Genomic DNA, 25,605 nt, shown 5'->3' with positions numbered 1-25,605 from the left:
ATATATGTAGGTACCTACTAAGATAATGCCTGTAGGGCAATCTTTCGATGTTGTAGTCTGTATGCATGTTAAGTGTTTAGTTTCTGTCAATCTCTCTATTTCTCTACTACAAACATTTTACACTACTTGTAAAGTTTTGAAGTTATAAAGTAGAAGTATGCCCATATGTATTGGTAATTTTTTTCTTTCTTAGTATCACCTAATGCTTTAACTTCTTTTGTTATTTGTTGATGGATGTATAAAAGGGTTATACAATTTATTGTAGTTTTTGTGAAAGAATATCTGTTGAAAAATGTACCGGGTTTGTAGGAAATATTTTGGTATCTAAAAATACTTCAGATTTAAAAAAATAAATGTATATATAATTTTTACACATTATAATAAACATAAAATTGTAAATCAGAGAAAATGTACTATATATATAACTTATGTCAACTGCACAATATTACTTTAATAACCAAGAACCATTCATTATTAAAGCATGCATATTAAGTTAATTAACTCATCACATAAAAAACTATAGGTCAACAATACACACACAATCGTATTTGAAGTTGCTTAAAAATTAAAAATATATATATCACAGTTAAAAAAACGTTTTTTGTCAGTACTAAACTTGGATGCTAAGTTACTTATCATTGCTGTAATTTGCTATCTGTTCAATTGTTAGCTATTACTAGAGACCTGTAAAATTCGCGATTTCAAATCCCTAAAGGATAGACTCCATGATCCTCTACGCACTCGTGCAAATTACATCTGCTGATTGGTTACCGACTCGTAACACCTGTTGACTGGAATGATCGTGATTTGCTAATTCTTCTGTTACAAAGATTTTTCATCGGCCCAGAGTCCTTCAGATTAAACTGTGGCCCAATCACCGAAGCAAACTAATGTCATAAAGTATTTTGGACTCCATCCTATCGCGAAATGAATCCGCGAATTTTTCAGGTCTCTAGCTATTATACTCATTACTCGTTGTTTAATTCACGTGGTTCAGTTTTGAGAGACGGCGCAGTCACCTCAGCTGCGTCGAACAAAGGACGGATAAGCTAATAAATGCAGTAGACGAACAGTTTTTTTTCGCGCCCCGCTGGCTCCCGGCGGGAGAGGTGCGTCTCGCTCCGGCGCTAACGAGAGTTCTTGATGGCTCGCGGCGGCAGTTTAGGGCGGAGTGGGGGGGGGGGGGAAGATAGCAGACGCGGCGATTAAAGTTCCTCGTGGCCGGCCCATTGCCCGCAGATCGTCTGGCAAAGTTTCCACGAGCTGTGTCGCGACGTCTCCTTGGCGGACGGCTCTGGCAGTCGCGACCCTCCCGAGCTGTGTTTATTTCCGTTGTCGCCCCCTCTTTTTTTTTCCTTCCTTCTTTCCTTCTTCTTCTGTCCCCTGGCTGCGTCGACGTGTCAACCTGCTCTCCCCCTCTCTCCCCGTGCCGTAATCACCTTGTCCTGTTTATTAAAACTAATGCTGCGGTCATTGCTTCGGCGAGCAGAACTTTTTTTTTTTTTACGGTGGCCTCGTTGGTCGAGTTGGCCAGTGAACTCTCTCACTGTCCCCTGGGGCGAGACGAGGCGATGACGTCATCATACCGTAATGGAAGGGGAAAGGCGTTACGGAAAAGCGTAACGATCAGGAAGGCGAGTGCTGTACGGCTGCATTGCTATTTTGGCGCCATGTTTGTTTCCGCCGCCACTCGTACGGCGACGTCGAGCAATTCGGCGTGGCGGGTTTGCGTCAACTGATGCAACATCACACTCGTTATTCTGAAGCCTCTCGAAACAACAAGCAAACGAATTTTTTGAGTTTTTTTTTTTTTTCGTGAATTTGTAAACACGTAACTTAACATATTAATTTGCAATTATACTGTGCTAGCATTAAAACTAAAGCTTCTGGAATCGTAAAATTTACGCATCATTAGAGACCTGCAAAATTCGCGGATTCATTCGGTGATAGGTTAGAATTCAAACACATATGCCTCTTAAATCATTTTGTTATTGGCTTACTGTTCATCTGGACGAATCTCAACCAGTTATAAACCCTCAACCAAAGAAGGATCGAATCACAGACAAACCAGCTGAGACGACTTACAAGTCGGCAGCCAATGAACTTGCGTTATTTGCCCGAGTGTACAGGGGTATGTGCAGTCTATCCTGAAGGCCATAGAAACCGCGAATTTTGCAGGTCTCTACGCATCATATTCTAGTTTATAAAGATGCTCGCCGAAAACACAGATGGCAGCAGCGCGCTCTCTGCAGCGCCGTTAGTGGGCTGACGTACAACTACAACCAGTCTGTGAAGTTTCACTTCGAACGCCCGAGGCAGCCACGCACTCACTGGAGTAGTCATAACTGCCCAAATGTCAACGGAACGTTTAAATTCTTATTTGATTCCATTTCATTATTAATTTGATTAAATAAAGACACCTTGACAACTTCTCCAAGCCTGTCTCTTCTTTTCATCTAGTCAGTACTAACTTCTGCTATGACTCTCAATTACATTTTTGTTATTTACTGTATCACATTCAACAAAATTTAAGCATCCATACCTAGTACCACTAATAGAAACACTTAATCGATTTTGTAAGATTTTCATAAATATAAACTTAGTATAGCATACCTTGTACTACACTAATTTTTCTTGTCAAGAAAAGATTCAGCAAATTTTTTCCCTTATAAATTGATTACAGTTTGCAGAAAATTCCTTAGAACGATACTATCCTCTTTTTGACACAATTGGTTCAAGCACTAACTTCGGCGCGAAATGATTTCCGGGTTCTTATCCCGGATAAAGAACGTATGTGTGTGACATTTTTTTATATTGTAATCTAATATTAAGTTAGGGTCGTAATCCTGTTCTGATTATCAAGAGCGCTAGTAAAATCGTTTAAAAATAATTTTAAAAAAATCGTAACATTAAAACTACATTTTATAACAAAAAACAAAGAAACAGGAGTCTTACTCATTTTTCACGAACGAAAGTTTCGCTCGTAGTTTGAACTCGTTCCAGAAAAATCGGGGAAAAAAAAGGGGGGGGGGGGCGAAGTCCTCCCTTCCCAGTTTGGAAGTGTCCATGAGCTAAATTGTATTAAATCTCTGTGGAAGCCCCCCTACAATTAGGGAGAGGAGGGGCAAACCCTCCAAAGATGAAAATTGGACATAGAATAATTTTCTCAGCTGGTATGGATTGTGGATTTTGCTTAGAAGTGGCGTGTGTCTTCTATGGCATAGCAAGCTAAGTATGCATTTTAAGATTCCCCTGCGCGTGGTGTATCGTGGGCCTGGTGACTGGTTATTTTTTAATTGGTTACGTTACACGGATAACCATCGTGGGATTTTTATTTTCTTGATAATTAAGGATCTTTATGAAGAAATATTGCGTAAATCAGTCTATGCATTATTCAGCTGTAGAATCAAATTTTTGAAAGTTACAGGTAGTGATATTTTTTCAGGCAATCATTTTGATCATTAATAAATTGGCTTGATTTTTTTAAGCTAGTTGATAAACATGTAGAATATATCTTTGCAAAAAAATTAACGACAAATTAAATTTACAACAATTAAAGGCAATCGTGAAATATTCAAGATTAAATAACATGGAACCTATAGAACTAAACATCGGAGCTATTTAATCCGGCATTATTTGTTTGGACGCATTCTATAATCCGGCAAATATCAAGCTGCTTGGAATCGGATAACTTTTTTTTAACGGTGGATTCCTGTTTACTAACAGGTAGCTGACTGGTAACTAACAGATAAGTTGGTATAAGTTACACAATCATATTTTCTGCAGATTGCTAGTACTTTCTTTAAAAAAGCTTTTTTTTTTTCTTTTTTCTAACAGTTCCAAAGGGTAGCATGGGTATGGGCATGTATTTTTTCGTGGCTCACTGCCTGCGCTAAAGATTGTTGCCATGCAATTGGCGGCCGTCTGCAAGAGAAGCCATTGTCCGTTTTTTGGCCGGGCCATTCAGGACACGTTTGCTTCCTCACGGAATGGCTATAATTTGGTGAACTGACTGTTGAAACGTGCCTGAAACAAACCCACCCAATCGCGAAACACATACGGTGCTACAAACATTTAACAAAAAACAGCTGGCATGAAAACTATATAGTGTTAAAAAGTAAGCAATTAGTAGGGTCTGAAAAAAAAATTCGCGGTTTTGACAACCTTCAAAGTAGACTAAACAGTCGTCTGTATACTTGGGTCAATAACGCCGTTTCGTTGGTTGCTGACTTGTGAGCAGTCTCAACTGGGTTGTCTGCAGTTGAATACTTCTTTTGTTGAGTGTTTCTCGGTGGTCCAGAACCCCTCCAGGTAAACAGTGAGCCAATAGCGAAAACAGCTTAAAGGTATATGTGTTTTAATTTTAGCCTATCGAGAAATAAATCCGCGGTTACACTGTTAAAAATTTTCACCTTCAATTTACGAAGAACGCTGGTTACAAATTATCCAGGGATCTTCGTAAATTTATGGCTATCTTCGTGAACTTACCGACACTTGAGTTCACTTGAACATGGAGTCCTAAACAAAATTTCTTGGTGTATTAAGAAAATATAACAAAAAAAACTGTAAGAACAATCTTCTTTGGCCCACGTGTGCGTTCACTTTTGTTCAGAGGGAATCATACACGTAGTTTCTACGAATATTCAGTTATTAGTAGAGACCGGAAAAATTCGCGGTTTCATTTCGCGATATTCTAGAATGCAAATGTGTTTAACTTTTTGCTGTTTCAGTGATTGGACCACAGGTTGTCTGAAGGAATCAGAGCCAATGAATAATCCTCAACGAAAGAAGTATCGAATCAAAAGCATTCTAGTTAATAGTTGTCACGAGTCAGTAGCCAATGAGCAGATGTAATTTGTCGGAGTACATAGAGTATCTTGGAGTCTATCCTGTAGGTTATTGAATCCGCGAATTTTTCCGGTCCCTAGTTATAAGAAATTACGGAGGACTCTTCGTTTATTTGAGTTGATTTATTCGTTTGAAATGTACTGTAATAAGGAACGTGTGGCTTGTGTTCCGTGTGGTTGTGGTTGTGGTTGTGTGAGGGCGAGGGCGAGCTGCGGGGAGGGCAGGAGTGAGACGGGCAGTGGCGTGCGCAGGTTGTTCGGCAACACGGGCGCCTGCTCGGCGTGCGGCCAGACCATCCCCGCCAGCGAGTTCGTGATGCGCGCGGGCCCGGGCCACCACCAGCAGCAGCCGCAGCAGCCGCAGCAGCCGCAGCAGCAGCAGCAGCACCACGTGTTCCACATGAAGTGCTTCGCGTGCTCCAAGTGCGGCGCGCAGCTGGTGCCCGGCGACAGGTACTGCCTGCTGGCGGGCAGCCTGGTCTGCGAGCAGGACTGGCACAAGCTGCTCAAGGGGTCGGCGGCGGCGGCGGCGGCGGCGGGGGCGGCGGGCGCCGGCGCGACCGGCGTGCGCAAGGGCAAGGTGGGGCGGCCGCGCCGCAGCCGCGACTGAGGGGGCGTCGCCTCCCTCCTTACAGGTCAGTGGCAGCGTCGGCCTCTCGTCGTAGCTTCCCCGTTTGCCCGCACCTCGGTCCTTCAACTACCCAGCGAGGGTACTCCCTTCACGTAACGGAGGACCACTCCTGTATCCACCGGCAGCCCTGGTCCTTGTCTTCAATTAAATCTAGACAGTTAAAATCACTGGAGGCTGCCCAGATTGGGCTCACATGCTGGGAACCCAGTCGGGACTCATTCATAGAGACCTGTAAAATTCGCGGATTCAATTCGCGATAGGATAGAGTCCAAATACTTTTGACATGATTTCGCTTCGGTGATTGGGCCACAGTTTATCTGAAGGACTCTGGGCCAATGAAAAATCTTTAGCAGAAGAATTAGCGAATCACGATCATTCCAGTCAACAGGTGTTAGGAGTCGGTAACCAATCAGCAGATGTAATTAGCACGAGTGCATAGAGGGTCATGGAGTCTTATCCTTTAGGGATCTGAAACCGCGAATTTTACAGGTCTCTACTCATTCATGCAGGCGAAGATGGCCTGATAACATGTCAGTGGCTAGCCCCGAGGCATTGAACTGCATTGGAAATCCTCATCTCAGATATATGTTACCAAGTATTGTAACAGGGACAATATGGGATGTCAGCGAACCTCACGGTATAAAGTGTAACTACGTTCCCACTGAGTGTTAATTATTTCTTTATTTTTTGTACTGGCCATCCAAGCAATTGTGTTCAACCAAACAACTTGGGGGCAGAAGATGTATGTATGTATGTATGTATGTATGTATGTATGTATGTATGTATGTACAGCCATAACGGTTTTATCCCCAACCATGTGCTGCAGTTGGCCCCAAACATGTGTTAGTTCAGGTACAAAGTCGCAGTAATTCTCGTGGTGTTTTTCGTGAGCGAGAGACGCGACGAGGCTAATGCTTTTCAGAATCGAGCCCCAGGTCACTGTTCGTTCTGACAACACATTGGGACAAGAAGCTCCATATTTCAATGCCCTCTTGATTAAAAATAAATCAATAAATGTAAGCGAGACTTTCAGTACCTACTCGCCAGTGATGTGTAAACATCTATCCTCGGTAATGAGCGGAGTCATGTTTTCTCACGTTGCAAATAAACTTACAATACGAAACTCGGACCAGAAATTTAACTTTGTTTTTAATAATGACGAGCGTGATAAATGTGCTGATAAATACAATAGTCGCTTTTTAAATTTGAATGCGAATCACACACATACTTCATGCAACCACCGCTACTATTAGCTGCCTGAATCGTAAACGTTGCTTGCCACCATCAAACGCAGATAGCAGTTAGCAGCACAAAACAATCAGAAATTTTAAATCATCAGAAACGGCTCCGATAAAATCCCGGGTTTGGACCTGATTTTCGACATGTAATTTTATTAAAATACTACCTATCTTGTTAAAATTTACTAAACGTTAATACTATAAAGTTTCCGTACATATTCGAAGTTATACTTCTATGGCGTTATTAAAACATTAGTCTGAAACATTTTAAAGAACGTATTATAATACTAAGTATATGTTTGTATATTTTTGTGTTGCCCCTTGAGGTTACCAGCACGCGCTCTACTGCTGTACTAGTAAGCCTCTTGGAAAATATTTATTACAGTCATTGTAATGGCAATTTTCTTAGGCATTTTAAAACTTGTAATTACATTTTACTATAACTGTTTTAGTTTGCCAAATGTATATTCCAGTGTAGTTTCAATTTCATACAAGTTTCATTCGGCATGTCCCACGAAAGTGACTATATGCTGGTTTATGTTGCTACACATGAGTCCGCCATCTTTGTGACACGTTTCTGTTCATCGACTTCTGTTACATTTTCACGAAATTACTCCTAATAGCCGTATACCGAGAGCTAAGATGTTTACACATAAAAAAAACTTAGCAAGAATTTAGAGGTAATCAGATTAGCTCACACTTATGAGTCATGTCAGATAGCCGCGCCGCTGTACAAACATAACTGTGTACTTATATTTTATTGTGGCTGCTCCATATGTTTTTGCATCATTAATTAGTTAAAAAATGTTATGTATTGTATCTGAGGAATTATTAACATCTGAAGGGTTGTTGCAGATCAGCAAATAACCTCCAACCCACGCATGGATAAACTATAAAAAAGTACCCTCACAAAATATGTACCTGAAAACAAATGACAATGTCCTAAGCTGGATTAGGAATGGCTACTAGAGGTGTGTTATTGTAGGTATAAGCAAAGTTAAATTTTATTTTGACGTCATCTTTACTATCCTTTCAACTGCAAATAGGTACATTATAAACAGGTACAAAATAGTTTCTTTCACAAAATACATAGTTGAATAATTCTGATATAATACTGATAATAATGTATAATACTGATCCCTGTAACTGTAACAACCATAACTTGCACAAATTTATAAGCATAACATTAAACTATTATAGTTTACAGTATAAAGTCCCGCAATCGGACTCTTGCAAACCAAAGCTAGCTAGCAGTGAATGTCTAAAAGAGAAAGAGTCAAATAGATACAGCACATTATGCCACAAACGGCCTAACTTGTTAACGTAGACCAGACTAATATAGAACTGGCACAGCATGATACAGTTACTACAAAAAAAAAGAGAAAAGAATTGAAAAATTATTTAACCACAAAACCGTACGTACCACGAGACAACTCGACATGGTTACCCTACTGCAGAATGCCAAACGTAATTTCCAAGTGGCAAGCCGAAACAAATAATTTAGAAGAAATATCATTAAGCTACATAACAATCACCTGACGTTAAGAACAGGGCCACAACCTGTTGGTGCCCAAGCACACAAACCCAAGTTCCTCGAAGAAGCTTACCATGTCGAGAGCTCGCCAGCACCGTACTACTAACTAACTTAAAAAGTTACAAAAGGAACTACATGCTGCTCGAATGCAAAGTGACCCGACACTGTCGGTGGCTACAGCTGAAAAGGCCACGAGACCTAGCGCCGAAAATCCTCGAAAGCAGCGCCCCAGAAGGGGAACCGCGCAAGCGCAGTAAACCTGAAGGGTGGGGGATCAATTACCAATTGGCCGGAGAAGGAATCGTGACGTATTTAAAGGGGAAAGGTGGGGGAATGGGTAGGAGGGGTGACAACTACGCCGCGCCGAAGTCGAAGTACATGACGTTGTCATTACACATCTAAGTATGTGACACAAACAGCTATATTTAAAGTGCACCCAGTTTTTGTATCCTTTACAAATTTAATTAGCAAGTTTTTTTTTTTTGCATTCTCGTAAGTCTAAGGCAGTGGTTCCCAAACTTTTTGGTTCCACGGCCCCCTTTTGGATACTAATTTTTGCTGCGACCCCCTTAAACATTTTTGGTACAGTGATAAAATTAAAACATATAAATATTGTGCTACATTTTTTATAAATTAAAAAAAAATAATAAAATGTGTATAACAAATATTTTTTTAGTCACCGAGCCATCGGAGCTGAAATATGTGAAGAAGTAGTTCAAAATGTCCCCAAAAGATGGCACACAAAGCCGTGATGGAAAACGGAGATAAACAAAGCACTGGAGAGTGCAGTGACTCGAGCGAACTGTCGTTTGGTGTGTTAATAGTGTTTTGTTCGGTCACATATTGTTTGCGTTTATTCTGTCATGGATAAATTTGTTAAACGTGCGGGGCCTTCAGTTTCTCACGATAAGAACGAAACAAAAAAGGCTAAGATGAGAAAGTACAATGACTGTTATATTAAGTACGGATTTACAGTGCTCGGGAATCGGCCACAATGTGTTGTGTGCAGTGAGTTGTTATCCGCCGAGAGTATGAAACCATCCAAGATGATTCGTCACTTGGAAACTAAACATTCAAGTTTGAAAGACAAGCCAGTGGACTTTTTTGAGCGAAAATTAACTGTTCTAGTCGGTCAGAAAAACTCGGTGTCTCAGTTGAGTAGCAATAATGTGAGTAAAAATGCTTTGCTAGCATCGTATCAAGTAGCTTTACGAATAGCGAAGAAAGGCAAGCCACACACGATTGCTGAAGATCTCATTCTACCGGCCGCTCAAGACATGCTTTCAACAATGGTTGGTCCGGAGGCAGCCAGAAAACTGTCCAATGTTCCATTGTCAAATAATTCAGTGGGGAGGCGTATTACTGAAATGGCTGAAGACTGCAAGAACCAGTTGAAAGAAAAATTGCAGAAAAGTGAATTTCTTTCTATTCAAGTAGACGAGTCTACGGATGTATCTAATTTGACAGAGTTTATGTGTTTTGTTCGCTACGAAAATGATGACGGTGTGGAGGAGGACATATTATTTTGCAAACCTTTGCCTGACCACGCAACAGGTGAGGAAATGTACAAACTGTTTATTTCTGCCACCGCTTCCCTTAACATTGACTGGAAAAAGTGTGTTTCGATCTGTAGTGATGGTGCCAAAGCACTGACAGGTAAAAAAAGTGGTTTCGTGAAACTTCTAATGGCTATTATGCCTAAGGCTGTCTGGGTACATTGCTTTCTACATCGTCAGGCATTAGCTTCAAAGAACATGCCCATCGAACTGAAAGAAGTTTTGAACGATGTCGTTAAATCGGTAAATTTTATAAAAAGCAGGCCATTACAGTGTCGATTGTTCTCACAGTTGTGCGAAGAAATGGGGGCGGAATACAAATGCCTCTTACTGCACACAGAAGTTAGGTGGTTGTCACGTGGGAAGGTGTTCTCTTGAGTGTTCGCTCTGCGCACTGAGCTTAAAGCATTTTTTCAAGTTATAAACAAAGACTTTGTTGGTTTGTAAGACAAGAAGGAGTGGCTATTAAAGCTTGCGTACTTGGCGGACATATTTCAAAATCTTAACGATCTGAATATTACCTTGCAAGGTAGAGACAAAACTATCATTTTTGCCCAAGACAGAGTGAATGCGTTTGTAAAAAAATTGGCAGTGTGGGCATCCAGGGTTGAGAAAAATTTTTTAGAAAACTTCGAATTGGCACACGAATTTCTTACGTCCCTTGATGAACGCGATGAAGATTTTCCTGACGTCAGCGAGCTGTCCAAACTGATTGTTACACATTTGACGGGTCTACGAGAGCAGATCATCGACTACATTCCCGAAGATGAACATACCGATTTGAGGTGGGTGCTGAACCCTTTTAACGAGCATTCTGTTAACCAAGCGGACCTAAGCCCACATATCCACGACAAACTTATTGAGTTGTCTTGTGACAAGACTTTGCAGCTGTCTTTCAGCACCAAAGACGTGGACAAGTTCTGGCTGGATAGAAGAACCGAATATCCGAGTTTGACTACGGCAGCCCTCAGAATTATTATGCCCTTTGCAACGTCTTACCTCTGCGAGCTGGGGTTTTCAACACTGATTAATATAAAAACCAAGGCGAGAAATCGGCTGGATGTGGAAGATGATCTTTTTTTGTGTATCTCAAAAATTAAGCCAAACCTAGAAAAACTTGTTAACGAGAAGCAGGCACATGTGTCGCACTGAAGCCACATCAGTTCCTTTTTTTTACATATTTGCTATTTTTTTATTTAAAAACTTTATAACTGTAGCCGATTTAACATACATCGCAGGCCCAGAAGCCAAGAATTATGTAGCTGATTTATTTTGTATTAATCTATAATTAATAAATATATATATTGAAAGTTTGAGAAGATACTTCATTTTTAATTCACCACAATCGTCTTCAGTGTTTAGTAATTAGTTTAATGGTAAATTAGTATTTATTTACTTTTAAAGTAAATTAATTTGTTTTAGGCAGAACTTCATTTTTTCTTTCGTTACTCTATTCGAGAGTATTTTTCGACTTTTTAAAATTATTTTGGAAACCTTTCGCGACCCCTCTCGAAACGATCCGCGACCCCCCCAGGGGTCGCGACCCCCAGTTTGGGAACCACTGGTCTAAGGGATAGACAATTTAATTTTCTGTTGTCAGCGATCAGTGTTTTCTTTTGAATGTTTGGAAAAACGGGTTTCGTTAGCTTTGGATTATAATTAGTTTAACATTTAAATAACGAATGCACGCTTTAAATGCCGGCTAAAGTTTATTTTATTTTCCATGACTTTTTTTATCAGGTCTTTGTTAATAGGCTTTGTAAAATGAAGCGGAAATTGTGTCTAGACTATCTCACCGTCAGTACAATAATCCAATACCAAAAGATCCCTCCCCCTTCCTCTTCATTCATCAAATCATTCTTTTGGGTTTTATTTATTCAGCTCTTTACGTGGAGGCAGTTTTATAATTGTAGCTGCCTTCTTTCTTTTCACACCAATTAACAAGACACCATGGCTTTTTTTTTCCTTCAGAAAAAAAACTGAGTAACTCTCACCCCTGTTATTCAAATATTTTTAAATCTTTGCGTTTTCTTTGAAGATATTTTAAAGAGCGGTCTCTTTTCTTTCTCTCTTTCTTGAGCCGAGCCGTCTTTTCTTTTTTTTTTCTTCTTTTTTCTTCCATCGCAACCTCAGACCTTTATCCACCTGTTGCAGGCGTAGTTTTTTTTTCTTACACTCCTCCCTCTCTTCGAATTCTCTCCGGTGACATTTGTTCCCTTCATGAACTCTTGCGCGGCGTTCTTTTATTTTTTCCCCCTCCTCTCTCACTCCTTGCCACGACACTGTTCACTTCTTTTTATCCTTCCCACCCCTCTACCAGCGTAGCCGACTTTCCCTCGACAGAGCCACCTTCACCCCTATCTTCAATCTCGGGGTGGGCCGAAGTGTTGGTGTGGGTTGTGCGAGGGCAGGGGGGGGGGACCGGGAAGGTATCATCGGCAGCCGATTACCTGCTATTCGTCACTCGCTGTCAGAAATATCGCGCCGCGTTCTAGCGTCTGCAGTGCATTTTCGTTAGTGTGATATATATATATATATATATATATATATATATATATATATAGTTTTTTAATTGTTCCTAAGAAGACATTAAATTGTGGAAACACTTTTCCTGTACAGAAAAAAAAAATATTGCTCTTTCACAAAATATTCCTTTGGAAATCAGTTGGAAAATAAAAGTGTTTGTAATATTGCAAGATGCATATATTGTAAACTAACGACCCGCTTCTGTTATTCAGATTTAACAAGTAAGTACTACTTCCAATTAAGTGTCCTTTATTTTTCAAAAAGAATTTATGTTTTGTGTTGTCCCAGTACCTCCAGTAGTTAATAAAAGTTATTTGTTAACCGTTTCCTGAATAGCTTTCCAGTATTAACTGCGAACATTTACAAGCATAATAAATCATAATAAAGTTCAATTATTGAAAATTCGATTACCATTTCCATGGTTAAGAAAAATTATGTTTGAATGCAAAATGCGTCAATTTTTTGAAAGAAATACTCACCACTATCTCGGTAAACGTACATCAAATATGCAAAGAAAAAATAAACGTAGCCATCTGTTGTTATAAGTTACAATATCTTTCCTGTAGTGTTGCAAACTATTTCTTGACAACTGGTTTTCAAAGGAATCTATTGTGGAAGTACAGAAATTTTTTTTTTTTCATTGTACATGCGAGATGCTCTCTAGGAAGACCATACTTTCTGGGAAAAAAAATCGCAAAATCGAGTCCTCATAATGACCGCGGATGTCCAGGGTTTTTTTCGCGGCCTTTTCGTACGACCTCATTAATATTTATTGGTCCCCTCTTCGACCTCGACTAAATACTTTTTACTTTTTTTTTTTGCCGGTGGAAAGAGAGACCATTGGTGTGCCGTTTTACGCGCGACAGTAAAAGTCGGCCTTCGCGGGGTTAAAGGCGTAATTTATTTTCCAAAGTGTTGTGACGTTATATAAAACAAAAGGTAACAGGGCGTTAACTTGCTTAAGCCTCAATCGCTCGTTGTGCACTGGCAGAGGCGGTTAAATTCGTTCGTGTGTCGAGAGTTATTTCACTCTGGACGTTACGTTCGAAATATAAATTATTTCCTTCCTCGTTGAGTGGATTTCTGGTCCGCTAGAATTTTGAAAATATTACCCACAGCTTGCAGAACAAATATAGCTTAAAATCAGAATCGGTCATTTAAATGAAGTGAAAACAACTGAAAATTGCTGAATAATTAGTGGAATTTCCCGAGACTCTATGATTGAGTTCGTGGAATTCAGTGTAAAATCAGTGTAATTACCTAATCCTTGCTTAATATTATAAATGCGAAAGTGTGTTTGTTGATTTGTCCTTTAACGCAGCAACGGATTAACGGATCGACATGATTTATTTTGCATAGAGATAGTGTATAGGCCGAAGAGTGACATAGACTATTTTGTTTCCCGGAAAAATGCACTACACCTGTGTAATAGATATGGAGCTTTGTATCCATGGTGAAGGGCTTTTGCATTTTTGATACCTTCTGCGTCTCCATGGCAACGGCCAATGCGGTTGCTTGCAGTATGGTTTGGATTTGTTGATTAGTTACTATTTCTCCTTAATTTTGACTTTTTTTTTGTTTTGTTACTGTGCTTGCGAAGTGTTTTAATGCCCCGCAAACGTGAATCAAGACTTTCGAAGGCGTCATCCTAAGTACATGCTTTTCTCGTGGGCAATGGGTATTTAGACCATGGAGTGCGGAGATTCAGTGTATTTTGAAAACGTTCAGAAATAGTACAAATTTCATTCGAGGCGCGAAAGTTGTGTGCCTATGGTGAGGGGCATGTGTAATGTACGGTGTGTGTCCTGCCTGCAGACTGCCTTAGCGAAGCGCGGGTACTTTAGTCACTTTAACCAACTATAGGAATTTAGCTTTAAATTATTTAGTTTTAAAATTTACTACTGAAATTACACTTACGTGAAGCAGTCTCGACTATTTTAAGATTTTAATTTATATCTACGGACACTTTTTGAAGCCGACGTTTGTGGTCCAGCGTATATATTACATCATCCACAGTCGCCGCGTTTACCTAATAACCAGTTATATCTTCAAAGCGTTTTCATGCCTGTTAATTAATACCTGAATGCAACCATGTAAAGGAGCTTGGAAATATATTATGAAGGTTTTTGTCATATCAATAATTTCGGATGAATAAATCAAAACTAAAAAGTTAAAGCAAAATGATAGACCGTAGACAGCACGTATTACCGCAATCCTTTCAACTTTGCACATAAACGTATCATACTTGATAAGTCCATGCTACCGATATCCGCCTACAGGGTTATAAGAACTTCGTCGATTTAAAAGTGTCGATAAGCGTACTATCGTGCAGCTGTCGAAGATATGAACCAGAATTTTACATCACTTGTCAATAACAATGATTGCTTACGAGTTGGTACACTTAAAATATATTTATTTTTAACTTACAGTTGGTAACTTAAAAAAAACATGTGGGCGAGTCTTTTAGTACTCGCCATCTAACCTCAGTAACGAGCAAATTCATGTGTTCTCGTGTTGCAAATACACTTATAATACCAAACGCGGACATAGAATTACCGTAGAATTCTTTAAAATAATGCCGAGCGTGGTACATAAACGCAAATTCTGTTCTTCAACTTAATTTCTGAACGCGAATCACACGTAGTTTCTACACCCGCCGCTAGAAATCGCTGTCGGAGAAGCTACGTCGACTATCGAATCATTCCATTTGCAGAGAGAAAATTTTAAACTATATAATGAAACAGCTCCGATAAAAGTAAAAATGATTTGAAAAAATTACCAAATCCCGGCTGTGATCCTGATTTCCGACAAGAAATTATATTAAAACACTCATCACATTTTAAAAAATTCAGAGAAAAACAGTTAATACCATAAAGTTTCCCTTTGTATTTGTGAACTTTGGTTCGTGCCATCCGCCACAGATGGCAGCACCATTTGTTACACATTTCTATTCAATGCAAGCTTCCGTTCCATTCACGAAATGCCGGATACTGAGAGCTAACATGTTACACATCAAAAATTGTAACCTTACAACACCCAACGAATCCAATTTAATGAGGTGAAAGAGGGGAGACTAGTCAAAAATGTGCCTAATGCAAGATATCTAGGTAAAGGCGGCAAGCGAATGGCAAAATGTGGGTTTGGAGGGGGGGGGGGGGGGGCAGACGTCTTAAAAGCTTGAGTTTTATGGAAACGCGTTGGCTCGGAACGGAACGGCCTCTGCAAGGCCCGGTTACCCAGCAACTGTTCTGAAAACATTAATTTTTAACTTTTATACGCTTACCGCACGGCTCCATCGCTCGTTAAGGGAGCCACCTAGATAGGGGCTTAAGCAATTTTTGTAAGTGAGGCGGGATGACAAGCGCGACGTTCAAATCGTTCTTCTAGCACAAAGCTGTGGACTAGCGTGCGGTCTCCTCGTCGTGCACAGGGAAGCAACGGTATTTGAGCTGTAACCATGACATTACATAGCAGAGAAATGAAGGTAAAGGTGTATTGCAAGTACCTTGAGTGCTTTCAAGAATCTGCACCAGGTGTGTTTCATGCCTAAAAATGTATTATGAAAACACGCGTTATAGCTAGAGACCTGAAAAATCCGCGGATTCATTTCGTGAAATGCTACAGTTCAAATAATTATACCTTAGTGCTGCTCCTGCCATTGGTTCACTGTTAATCTGGAGTAATGAGGGCCAATTATAGACCCTCACTCACAGAAGCGTCGAATCACAGGCCACCCAGTCGAGACGACTCACAAGTCAACAGCCAATGAACAGTTCGCATTTGCCCGAGTGTGTAGAGGATAGTGGAGTATATCCTGGAGGTCATTGAACCGGCGAATTTTTCCAGTTTCTAGTTATAGCCAATTTCAACTCTCATCAAAATACAGTTTAGAAAAGGAAAAACTGAAACAGAACTACTAATCCGCCCTTTGCGTGTTCTTAATGCTTTCCGTAAACTGGCAGCGCTCAGCACTCGAAGAAAAGTCGCCGCTTCCGAGGAGAGTTTTCAAAACATCTTGGCCACGCCCCGCTGGCACGTATGCCCTTCCCTTCTACTTTACGACCCTCGAGCGCTGAAACCTCGTAGGACGCCAGGCCTGCACTATATGTGGTCCACGGCTACAATATGTACTGAAATTTACAGCTTTCGTAAGCGGTAAAAGATGTTACGTTCACGGGAAAAATCGAAAATAAAACCTGAGACGTGGCTAATGAAACTTTTGCTGGAAGCTCCCTTTCCCTCCTCGCAACAAACTGTCGTCGATGGACCCATTAGCAACACAAGCGATATAAGAAAATTACCATAACACCTTCAACATTTGTTCACCTTCCGGAACATGATTTTTGATGCCGGGTGTGGTTGACTTAAAACCAAAGCTAGTAAACAAGATGTAGGCGAGCAATGACGAAACTCAATAAGCTAGTCATTGTTACTGTAAAATATCTCGATCATAATTTTAATTCACCTAAGGTTACAAATGAAAAAAACGATAGAAGAAAAACACCGTTAAGTGATTTTTGTAGTTAATTTCCTAAGACATAATTAGATCATTTATCATAAATACATTGCAGGCTAATCATCTCGATATGTCAACACTTTTTAAAGTGTTTATAAAAAATTTTATACTTCACAAACATATCAAGCATGTATAGCCTTTTATTTATATTTACATTTTAATTTAGAAAGAATATTTTTGGTTTGTATGTAGCTCTCGTCTTCTAGAATTCACAATTTATATCGTATTGATACATTTTTTTGGTATCCAAAAAATAATTATCTTAAATATTTTAAAAACGTTTGCAAGTATTGAATCAGTAAACATGCATTCTTTTTGAAGGAAATTAATGAAGGCAGTCGAGAAATATAATACTTATTTCTTAAATACAATTCAATGTAAATTATGCCAGTGGCCTAAGACAAACGGAGAGATTTGATAAAAAAAAAAAAAAAAAAAGTAGGTCCTTGGAATAATTTGAGAACGCCTGTGACGATCCTCTCTTTTCGACATAACTTGCACATTCTGCATCTTTCGAAAAATTATTTGCATGTCACAGCCCTTTTATATGCACAAACAGTTATTTTCTGTACATTTCCGTTAAATCGTTACTAATTCAACCGGACCCTTAGCCGTGATCGCAGATGCATTACGCTCAAGTGGCGACCCGTGTGATTTCGAGCTCCTTATAGATCTTGGAACAAACCATAACTTCGTTAAGTCATCCGGTCCTTAATGCATAAATATCCTTAACTACAGATCATTTAAGCTAATATGACAATTTTGTAATCGAACTCCGACTGACGACAAATGCACAAAATACAACTTTAACATAGCGTGTTTATCAGCGGTTCTGATCTCGTATTAGTACAGGCAATTGATATAATTTGACGTTTTAAAAAGTGTTCACGTTAGTAATAATGCTACAAATGTACGCTCTTCTCCAGTTGTGGATTCAGCAGATAGTATTAAAGAAATGGTGTTATTTTAGTTTTCTCCTTACCCCTAATTTTTTCTTTCTGAAAATACTATTTTCATTAGTTGCGAACAGAAAAGTAGGTGAGTGCACCTCAACTCCACCCCCCTTCTTTTCACCCACAAATTCTTTGTCAAAACGTACACGTTCACTTGTTTCCGCGTCTGGATTACACAGAAAAAAAAAATTCTCTACTTTTTAAAAGGTTTCCGTTGAAACTTCGTTACTTGTAATACCTGCGTTGTTTGTAATACTTTATGAAGTATATTATAACTTTGTACAACACATGGCTATTGTTAGTTTTGCATATATGACATACCTTTTTCGAGATAATACGATGTATATATTACGAAAATTGGGGCAGAAATTTATATTTTAATTGTTGTTTCATTCAATAATTATTATTTTTTTAACCATGGTTAAGATAATTGATAATTCGAACATTTGACTTCATTTTGTTTTCTTATGCTTGTTAATGCGCGCAGTTGATGCTGGAAAACTATTCAGAGAACGTTTCAAAAAATAACTTTTAACCATTGGCGGTACCGGAACAGCAAAAAGCGTAAATGCCTCGGGTAAGAATCCGAACCCAGAATTACTGCGAACACCATTTTGAAGTGGTGAAAAAATTGTTTTCGTGTAGATGCAAATTTTACACTAAAAATTTCTGTTCCACCAGCAAAAAAATATATAAAAATAAATAAATAAAATTTCACTGCACCCACGCTTAGGTAGTCGGTGAGACCGTTTGCGAACTGCACGGTGGTCCGACTGGTTGTAATAATTAAAACGGTCTCGCGAGATAATCAGGAGGCGAGCGTCTGTCTCTCTCACTCTCTCTCTCTCTCTCTCTCTCTCTCTCGGTTTGCTCAGAGTGACGGGCGCACCTGGACGTGATGGCGAGAGAGGCGAGCCAAAGTTGCTGGTCCGTGGGGCTTAACCCCCTCCCCCCCCCCCCCTCACACACACACACGACCCTCTTAGCCATTCAACGGCCAACTAACTCCTCCGGGCCACGGGCGCGCTACCTGCCGAGGAGAGAAAAGCGGCCTCCTGTGTTCTCGCCGCGCTCGACGCGCCAAAGAGGTAGGTAACTCGCGGATTCCGTTTCCAACCTCCTTGGCGCCCGCGGCCAGCCAGTAAACCCCCCCCCCCCTCCCCCCCCATGCGTTGTCCGGCGGACGGACGGCGTATATAAACTTTGATAAATTAACGCGGAGGCAGCGCGGCGGTAATAACGCTGCCAAACAGAGGAAACCTTTCTGCCAAATTGACTGCAGGGCCAATTAATTATAACGTCTGCTGCCGGGAACTACAAAAGGGGTTTAGCTCTTTTACACCGCGCACCGCTCAGTCTAGGTGTGTGCGCGCGTGTGCGTGTGTTTGTGTGTTTGTGTTTGTGTGCCCCGACGCACGAGCGCGATGCGTAATGGCGGAACTAACCTAATAAACAGGATTTACACGGTAACATGTCGGTGAGGGAAAAGGGGTTTCGAAGCGGTTGGGGAAAAAGGACGGGTGGAGGGGGGGGGGGAGGGAATTTAAAAAAAAAAGTCCAACTCTCCACGTCTCTGCACCGGACAGCCCAATTGGCGGAAGGGGCATAACAAAAGATCAACGCATTTGCTCGCCGTCAGAAAAGGCCAAACAAAGTAATTGCTGGGAGCGAAAGAGACCAGCCGGGGCTACAGCAATCCCCCTCCCCACCTCCTCGTTCTCTCCACGCAAACACTTTTTTTTATTTTATTTTCGCCCCTACCTCCCCCCTTCTAACTGCCGCTTCGACAAACCAACCACTCCGCAGGCGGCGTTCGCCCGAGCTTACATGAGTTCCGCTACAAATGTTGATTTCCCCCCCCCCCCCCTTTAAAGCCCTTCGCGCACCTATACCCTCAGCAGACAACCACACAAAGCGAGAACGAGGTAAAATCGTAGATTGCTAAAGAATACCTTTATTGCGCCGTATTGTTTTTTTATTAAAAAAAAAAAAACGATTACAATGGTGGCGTCGATTGTCGTACCAACACAGGGAAAAAAAGAGAGGAAGTTAATGTTATAATTACCTCTTTTTACAGAGGCCCTTCAGGGCGTTTAAAAGTCAGTCAGTTGTTAAGGACTCTTGATGAGTATTTTTTGTTTATTTTTTTATTTTTGTAAAGGCTACGTGGAAACATTTCAGGTACATACACGCTACTTGGTACCACACTAGAGACCGGAAAAAATCGCGGATTCATTTCGCAATAGGCTAAAATTCAAATAAATGTGCCTTTGAACTGCTTGCGCTACTGTTTACCTACACAGAAAAAAAAAAACAGTTCTATAGTTTTATAAAAGATTCCTTTGGAAACCAGTTGTCAAGAAATAGTTCGTTTACAACAAATGGCGTTGATTATTTTTGAAAATATGAAAAGTTTTTCGAGATGATACTAAGTATTTTTACGAAAATTGTCGCATAATTTTATATTTTGAACGATGTTTCATTCAAACATACATATTTTTTAAACCATGGAAAATGTAATCGAATATGCGATAACAGGACTTTATTTTGTTTTATTTCGCATATTAATGTTCACAGTTAATATAGAAAAGCTATTCAGGGAAATATTTACAAATAACTTCAACTAATGCAAGTACTGAGACAACACAAAGCATAAATTCCCAGGTAAGAACTCGAACCCAATATTACCGTGAACACTATTTTGTAGCGATAAAGTTGTTCTGATGTAATTGTACAAACATCTGTAAATATTTATGTTCCAGTCATAAATATATTACAGTATGGCAGGCATCTGAGCCAATGAGAAACCCTCAACCAAAGAAGTATGACGTCATAGACAACCCAGTTGAGACTGCTCACAAGTCAGCAACCAATCAACTGGCGTTATTTGCCCGAGTATGCGGTGTACTGTGTAGTCTAATAATGTTTGCAGGCTTTAACGGCCATTGTCTGAAGTAGCTTGGCTTCTGGGTTGTAGCCGCGTCCTTGGCGAATAATTCATCGACGTTTCGGTAACTGCTCCCTAATGATGGCGACTGCAATGTCGACCGAAACGTCGGTGAATTATTCGCCAAGGACGTGGCTACAACCCAGAAGCAGATACCTTATTTTCATAAGCAAATTAAAAATTTTAAATGATATTCTCTAGCTACTACTGTGTAGTCTACCCTGAAGGTCATCGAAACCGAGAATTTTCCCAGACCTTATAACACACACACACATTATATATGTATATATGTATATGTATATGTATATGTATATATATGTATATGTATATATATATATATATATATATATATATATATATATGTGTGTGTGTGTGTACACACACCACTAACAGTGTTCAAACATCAATTGTGTTTCAGAATGCAGACGAAAGAGATGATTTTACTCTCCGATGCGTATATGAATATTTTTTTTAATGGTCGAAAAATCTGTTTGATATAAAAAAAATATTATAAAGGTAGCCTGCAGGCCATTTACGCCACACGCACAAGGAAGGCCGATGATTCGTTTCCGAAAACTAATTTCCTGTGCGAGAAGGTTATTACTGAGCATCGTTTTGATCAGTGAACCTTGAAAGTTTGGGTATTAGCGATGTTCCAGAACAACGTCTGACGCAATTGGAGGAAAATAGTCGAACGTGAAAACACGCGCGCACACTCATATATATATGTGTGATATATATATATATGTATATATATATATATATATATATATATATATATACACACTCATTGGACGGATTGTTTTTTTTTTTCGTTGTCATGTGTATTCATTTCGTTAACCATAAATGTAAAATGTTTATAAAAAAAGGGCAGAATAGGCGTAGAATAACCCTACAATTTTTTTTTAAATACGGTAAATTATTTTTTGTAATGTTCTCAAAAATAATTTTCTGTTTGTGTGTGTTGATAAAAAAAACCATCATTATTCTCTTTATAGTTGAGTCCCTACAAAATAATTTTCATTAAAATAAAGACTATTATATAGAAGGTCCTATAACTCAACATCAAACCGACAACATTTGATAGGCCAGTACATAATTCTGAATAAAAAGAAACCCGACACTCAAAAATTGTCGTACTATTCAAGTTATGAACTTTTTTTTTCAATAGTTTTTGAATCCCCATCCTGCAATAATTATTAGATAATGCAACTAAAACTTTTGCTATGCAATCATAAATAACATTAATATTGTTACGATTTATAATGTGGGGAGAACTGGGTTCGTAAGGGATAGCCCAATTAAGTTTTATTACAGTTTTATTGATTAATAATATTTACAGTAATAATAAATAATTGTAGTTAAAAATGTGCGATCACAAATCACTGACAATTAAAAATCTTTATTCTCAGGTCGCTCAATGTCTGTCAATTTCCGCAGTTCAAACTCCTCACTGGAGCTAGGCTCAGCAGTGGTTCGCCCCTTACTTCACGCCTGTCTTCACTGAGTCTCGCGCCACTCAGTCGCCGCACTCTCACGATCCAGCCGAACTCCGTGTCGCGCCACTCATGTGGGAAGGGAGGGGGTGGAGGTCTCTCACCCTCTTCGCCGATGTCGCACTTCCCTTCGCACGGATTCCGTTCTGAACTGCCGCAGAGGGGGTGCTGTCACAACTTAGAAACACACAAGATGGAATATTCTAAGTTGTGTGTTTCTAAGTTATGTGGTTCGGCCTTGTGTGTTTCTAAGTTACGTGTTTCTAAGTTATGACAGTTATTAGATGTAAGTTTCTAAGTTGTGATATTTCTAAGTTATGACTTTCTGAGTTACGGCAATTCTCCGTTGTGTGATTCTGCATTGTGAGTTTCTAAGTTACGTGTTTATAAGTTATGATCGTTCTAACTTATGATAGTTCTAAGTTACGTTGATTTTTTCGAGGTTTCTAAGTTGTGACTGTTCTAAGCTGTGTGTTTAAAAGTTATGCGTGGTTCCCCGGCAGAGGCCGGCGCCATTCTCGAACCGACGAGAGCGGCTGTGTCGAGTCATCCCGGGCCGACCCGACGCCCGAAGCGTCGAGAATAGCGTCGCTCGCTCACGCCACGTCACGCGGCGGCCCCGCGGGATTCCCAAGGCCGCTCAGAGATAGATAAACGGCTCCGAGGCAGGTCGGTGAGTGGGGGGTAGCGACGACCCTTGTAATCCGGCCAGGCATGCGCGGCATGCCTTACGTCAGTGAACGCCACGTGACACGGCGTGTGACACCAGTGGCCTGGCAGGGCCGCCAGCCAGCTTCGAACCTGGCGCGTGTAGTGGTCCTGTCTGCGTTCGTAACAGTATTGATAATAATTCAAAATCTGATCAATCATGCTAGACTTATAGGGAAAAAAATTATCTGGGAGACTTTTGCAGCAAAAAAAAAAATTAATCGTATAAATTTGACTAGTCATAATGTCAAAAATATTACTTTTGTAACTAGAAAGTTATTTGATAATATGGCTAATTAAACAAACAAATTGCTACCTTATAAAAGTAATTATTTTTTACAATGTGATTAGCCAAAGATAGATACCCGATCAAAAAATGTTGCCGCATAGGTTGTGCCCAAAACATATAGCATCTTTGGTTTTATTTTGAATTTTTTTTCAATAGTATTTTTAATTATTTTTGCGTAGCATAAATTTTTATTCTCAGTAGGTATCTAATAGTTTGTTGCAGGGCGGGGATTTAAAAACTTTTGAAAAAAAAATGCAAAAACTCGAAAACTAAAACACTTTTAATTTGGTTTTTTTCGATTCATAACCGTTATTAAATGGCCTTTCAGCTGTTCTCGGCTTGACGTTGTTCTAGGTGACACTGTATAATTCTTTAAGTTAACTGTTGGTATCTAACACGTGGTGATCATTACCAAAGCAGTCAACTTAGAATTGATTTTTACCCTCTCTCCATTTGGCGCAGAGTGACTTTCATAACGAAGTTTTTGTTCCTATCTCGCAAGGCATTCTAATATTTTGTGATATCATTTCTAGTTTTCGGAACCACATTCTTACGAAATTTATCAAAATTTCACCTAAAATAAATAATGAGTTGTTAGACATGATGTTAATCCACATTGGACGTTTAAAATATCTCCTAATTTTCCTCTAGATTCTGATTTGTTTCCTCTATATATTCAGAAATTTTCTACAACGAGACCGACTCTACCTGACTATTATATTTATATGCATAGCAGTCCCAAAGACCGCACAGGTTTCCTTTTACTTTAAGTACATTAATTATTTGAATGTTAGTTAAAACTATAAAGCATTTTGGGCGTTACTTGGCATAGCTACAGTTAAATTATGAAAAGGTACATATATCCAGCTTTAATTACTGGAATCGTCTAGTATGATCTTCAACATACAGGTGACTGGAAAATAATATGTACTACCAAATAGATCTATTACAAATTAGGGAACGTACTGCTATTTAACACTTAACGTTAAATAGTATTAAAGACAGAATAATTGTGAACTGTATTAAAAATAATTTTGTTTTTATTTCTACCATTTTTTTTTTAAATATTTTACCTGTGAAGCAAAAGTACTTTATACCGAAGCATAAACACATATTTATACATTTGCTATTATGTCTCTTTGAAGCTAGCAACTAAAAATAAAATGGAAATGACAATAATTACGTATATTGTTACGATAATAATTGTAATAAATAATTATTTGTGAACTTGCAATGAAATACATTAAATTTTCACATTTAGACTGCATGTAGCGTGGCACAGGATGAAAACCACCTGCATATAGTTTAATATATATATATATATATATATATATATATATAGCAATTTTTTACTAAGAATACAAAATAAATTATTGTAATATTAAACTAAAATGTAGAAATCTCTGCAAAAAAACATAAGTAATTTATTTATGTGTGTTGCAACGGAATAAATACATAATAAAATCATTGTTAAACCGTGCATACAGAATCGTCATGACTTTTATTTTTTTTCTCTCTACGTTGTCGACGCTCCTGTAGCGGCAGGCACGAAGAACCACGTGTGTCCCAGGGCGAAGCACAGGCGCTGCCCAGAGAGCCAGCGCTCTGAAGCAGCGGACTTCGCAATTAGACTTTGTAATATTGTATTTCGCAGCGATGGCTCCCGGCGGTGGAAACGGCCGTTTGCCTTTTCGCGCACCGGACCTGGAGCGATGAATACGATGAAGCGGCCTCAACTCCCACTTCCCCTCTCCCCCCCCCCCCTCCACAATCCACCCTAGCCGCTAAGTCTGACTCGGGGTCTCCGCTGAAAACGACAGCGTTGGATTGCCCCTGGGATTCGTTCATCTCGCGGATGCATTTCACTCAAGGCTAGACTCGTCTCGCCTGTACATAACGAAACTTTTTTTTTTTAATTTTTTTTAGAGTGTTCATTGGTCGATAAACAGTAGAGACAGGAAAATCATAAAATTGCGGGTTCCGTTAGTGATACGTTAATTTTCAAAATAATTACAAATTTATGTACACGGGTAAACGCCGAATTCAAGTTTGTTTGAGTGGTTATTCGAACTTTACCCAACAAACTCGGATAATGCTGAGTTAACCCGGGTAAACCTAGGTTTACTTCTTCTTGTAGCATTACCTGTAACACACACACACACACACCTACACACATATATATCTTTCTTTGTCCGTATTTCAGGTTTTCTGTATGGCCAACAGTGTCAACCAATGTCCAAATTAATGTTTTTAATATTTTGGAAAAACTTGTTAAAATATTTTACAGTATGTCAATAAGGAAAATATTTATATTTTTATAGCACAATTATGTGGGACATACGAAACGAATACGCCGTAAAACTA

The 25,605-nt window shown here is 39.4% G+C and overlaps 1 protein-coding gene across 4 annotated transcripts in view; it reads left to right on the top strand.

The window, feature by feature from the left end:
- LOC134534802 (LIM/homeobox protein Lhx2-like) overlaps positions 1 to 25,605 on the top strand; it is an 818,703-nt gene that overhangs the window by 685,946 nt on the left and 107,152 nt on the right. For all 4 annotated transcript variants that reach the window (XM_063373390.1, XM_063373391.1, XM_063373392.1 and 1 more), the window contains one exon: positions 5,100 to 5,482. In XM_063373390.1, coding sequence (XP_063229460.1) covers positions 5,100 to 5,457 — 358 coding nt within the window. In that variant the 3' untranslated portion in view covers positions 5,458 to 5,482. The remainder of the gene's footprint in view (positions 1 to 5,099; positions 5,483 to 25,605) is intronic.

The sequence above is a fragment of the Bacillus rossius genome, chromosome 8, assembly GCF_032445375.1.
Source record: "Bacillus rossius redtenbacheri isolate Brsri chromosome 8, Brsri_v3, whole genome shotgun sequence".
Lineage (NCBI taxonomy): Eukaryota > Metazoa > Arthropoda > Insecta > Phasmatodea > Bacillidae > Bacillus > Bacillus rossius.
Note: the sequence above shows the minus strand (reverse complement) of the source record. Positions and strands in the feature narration are given on the sequence as shown.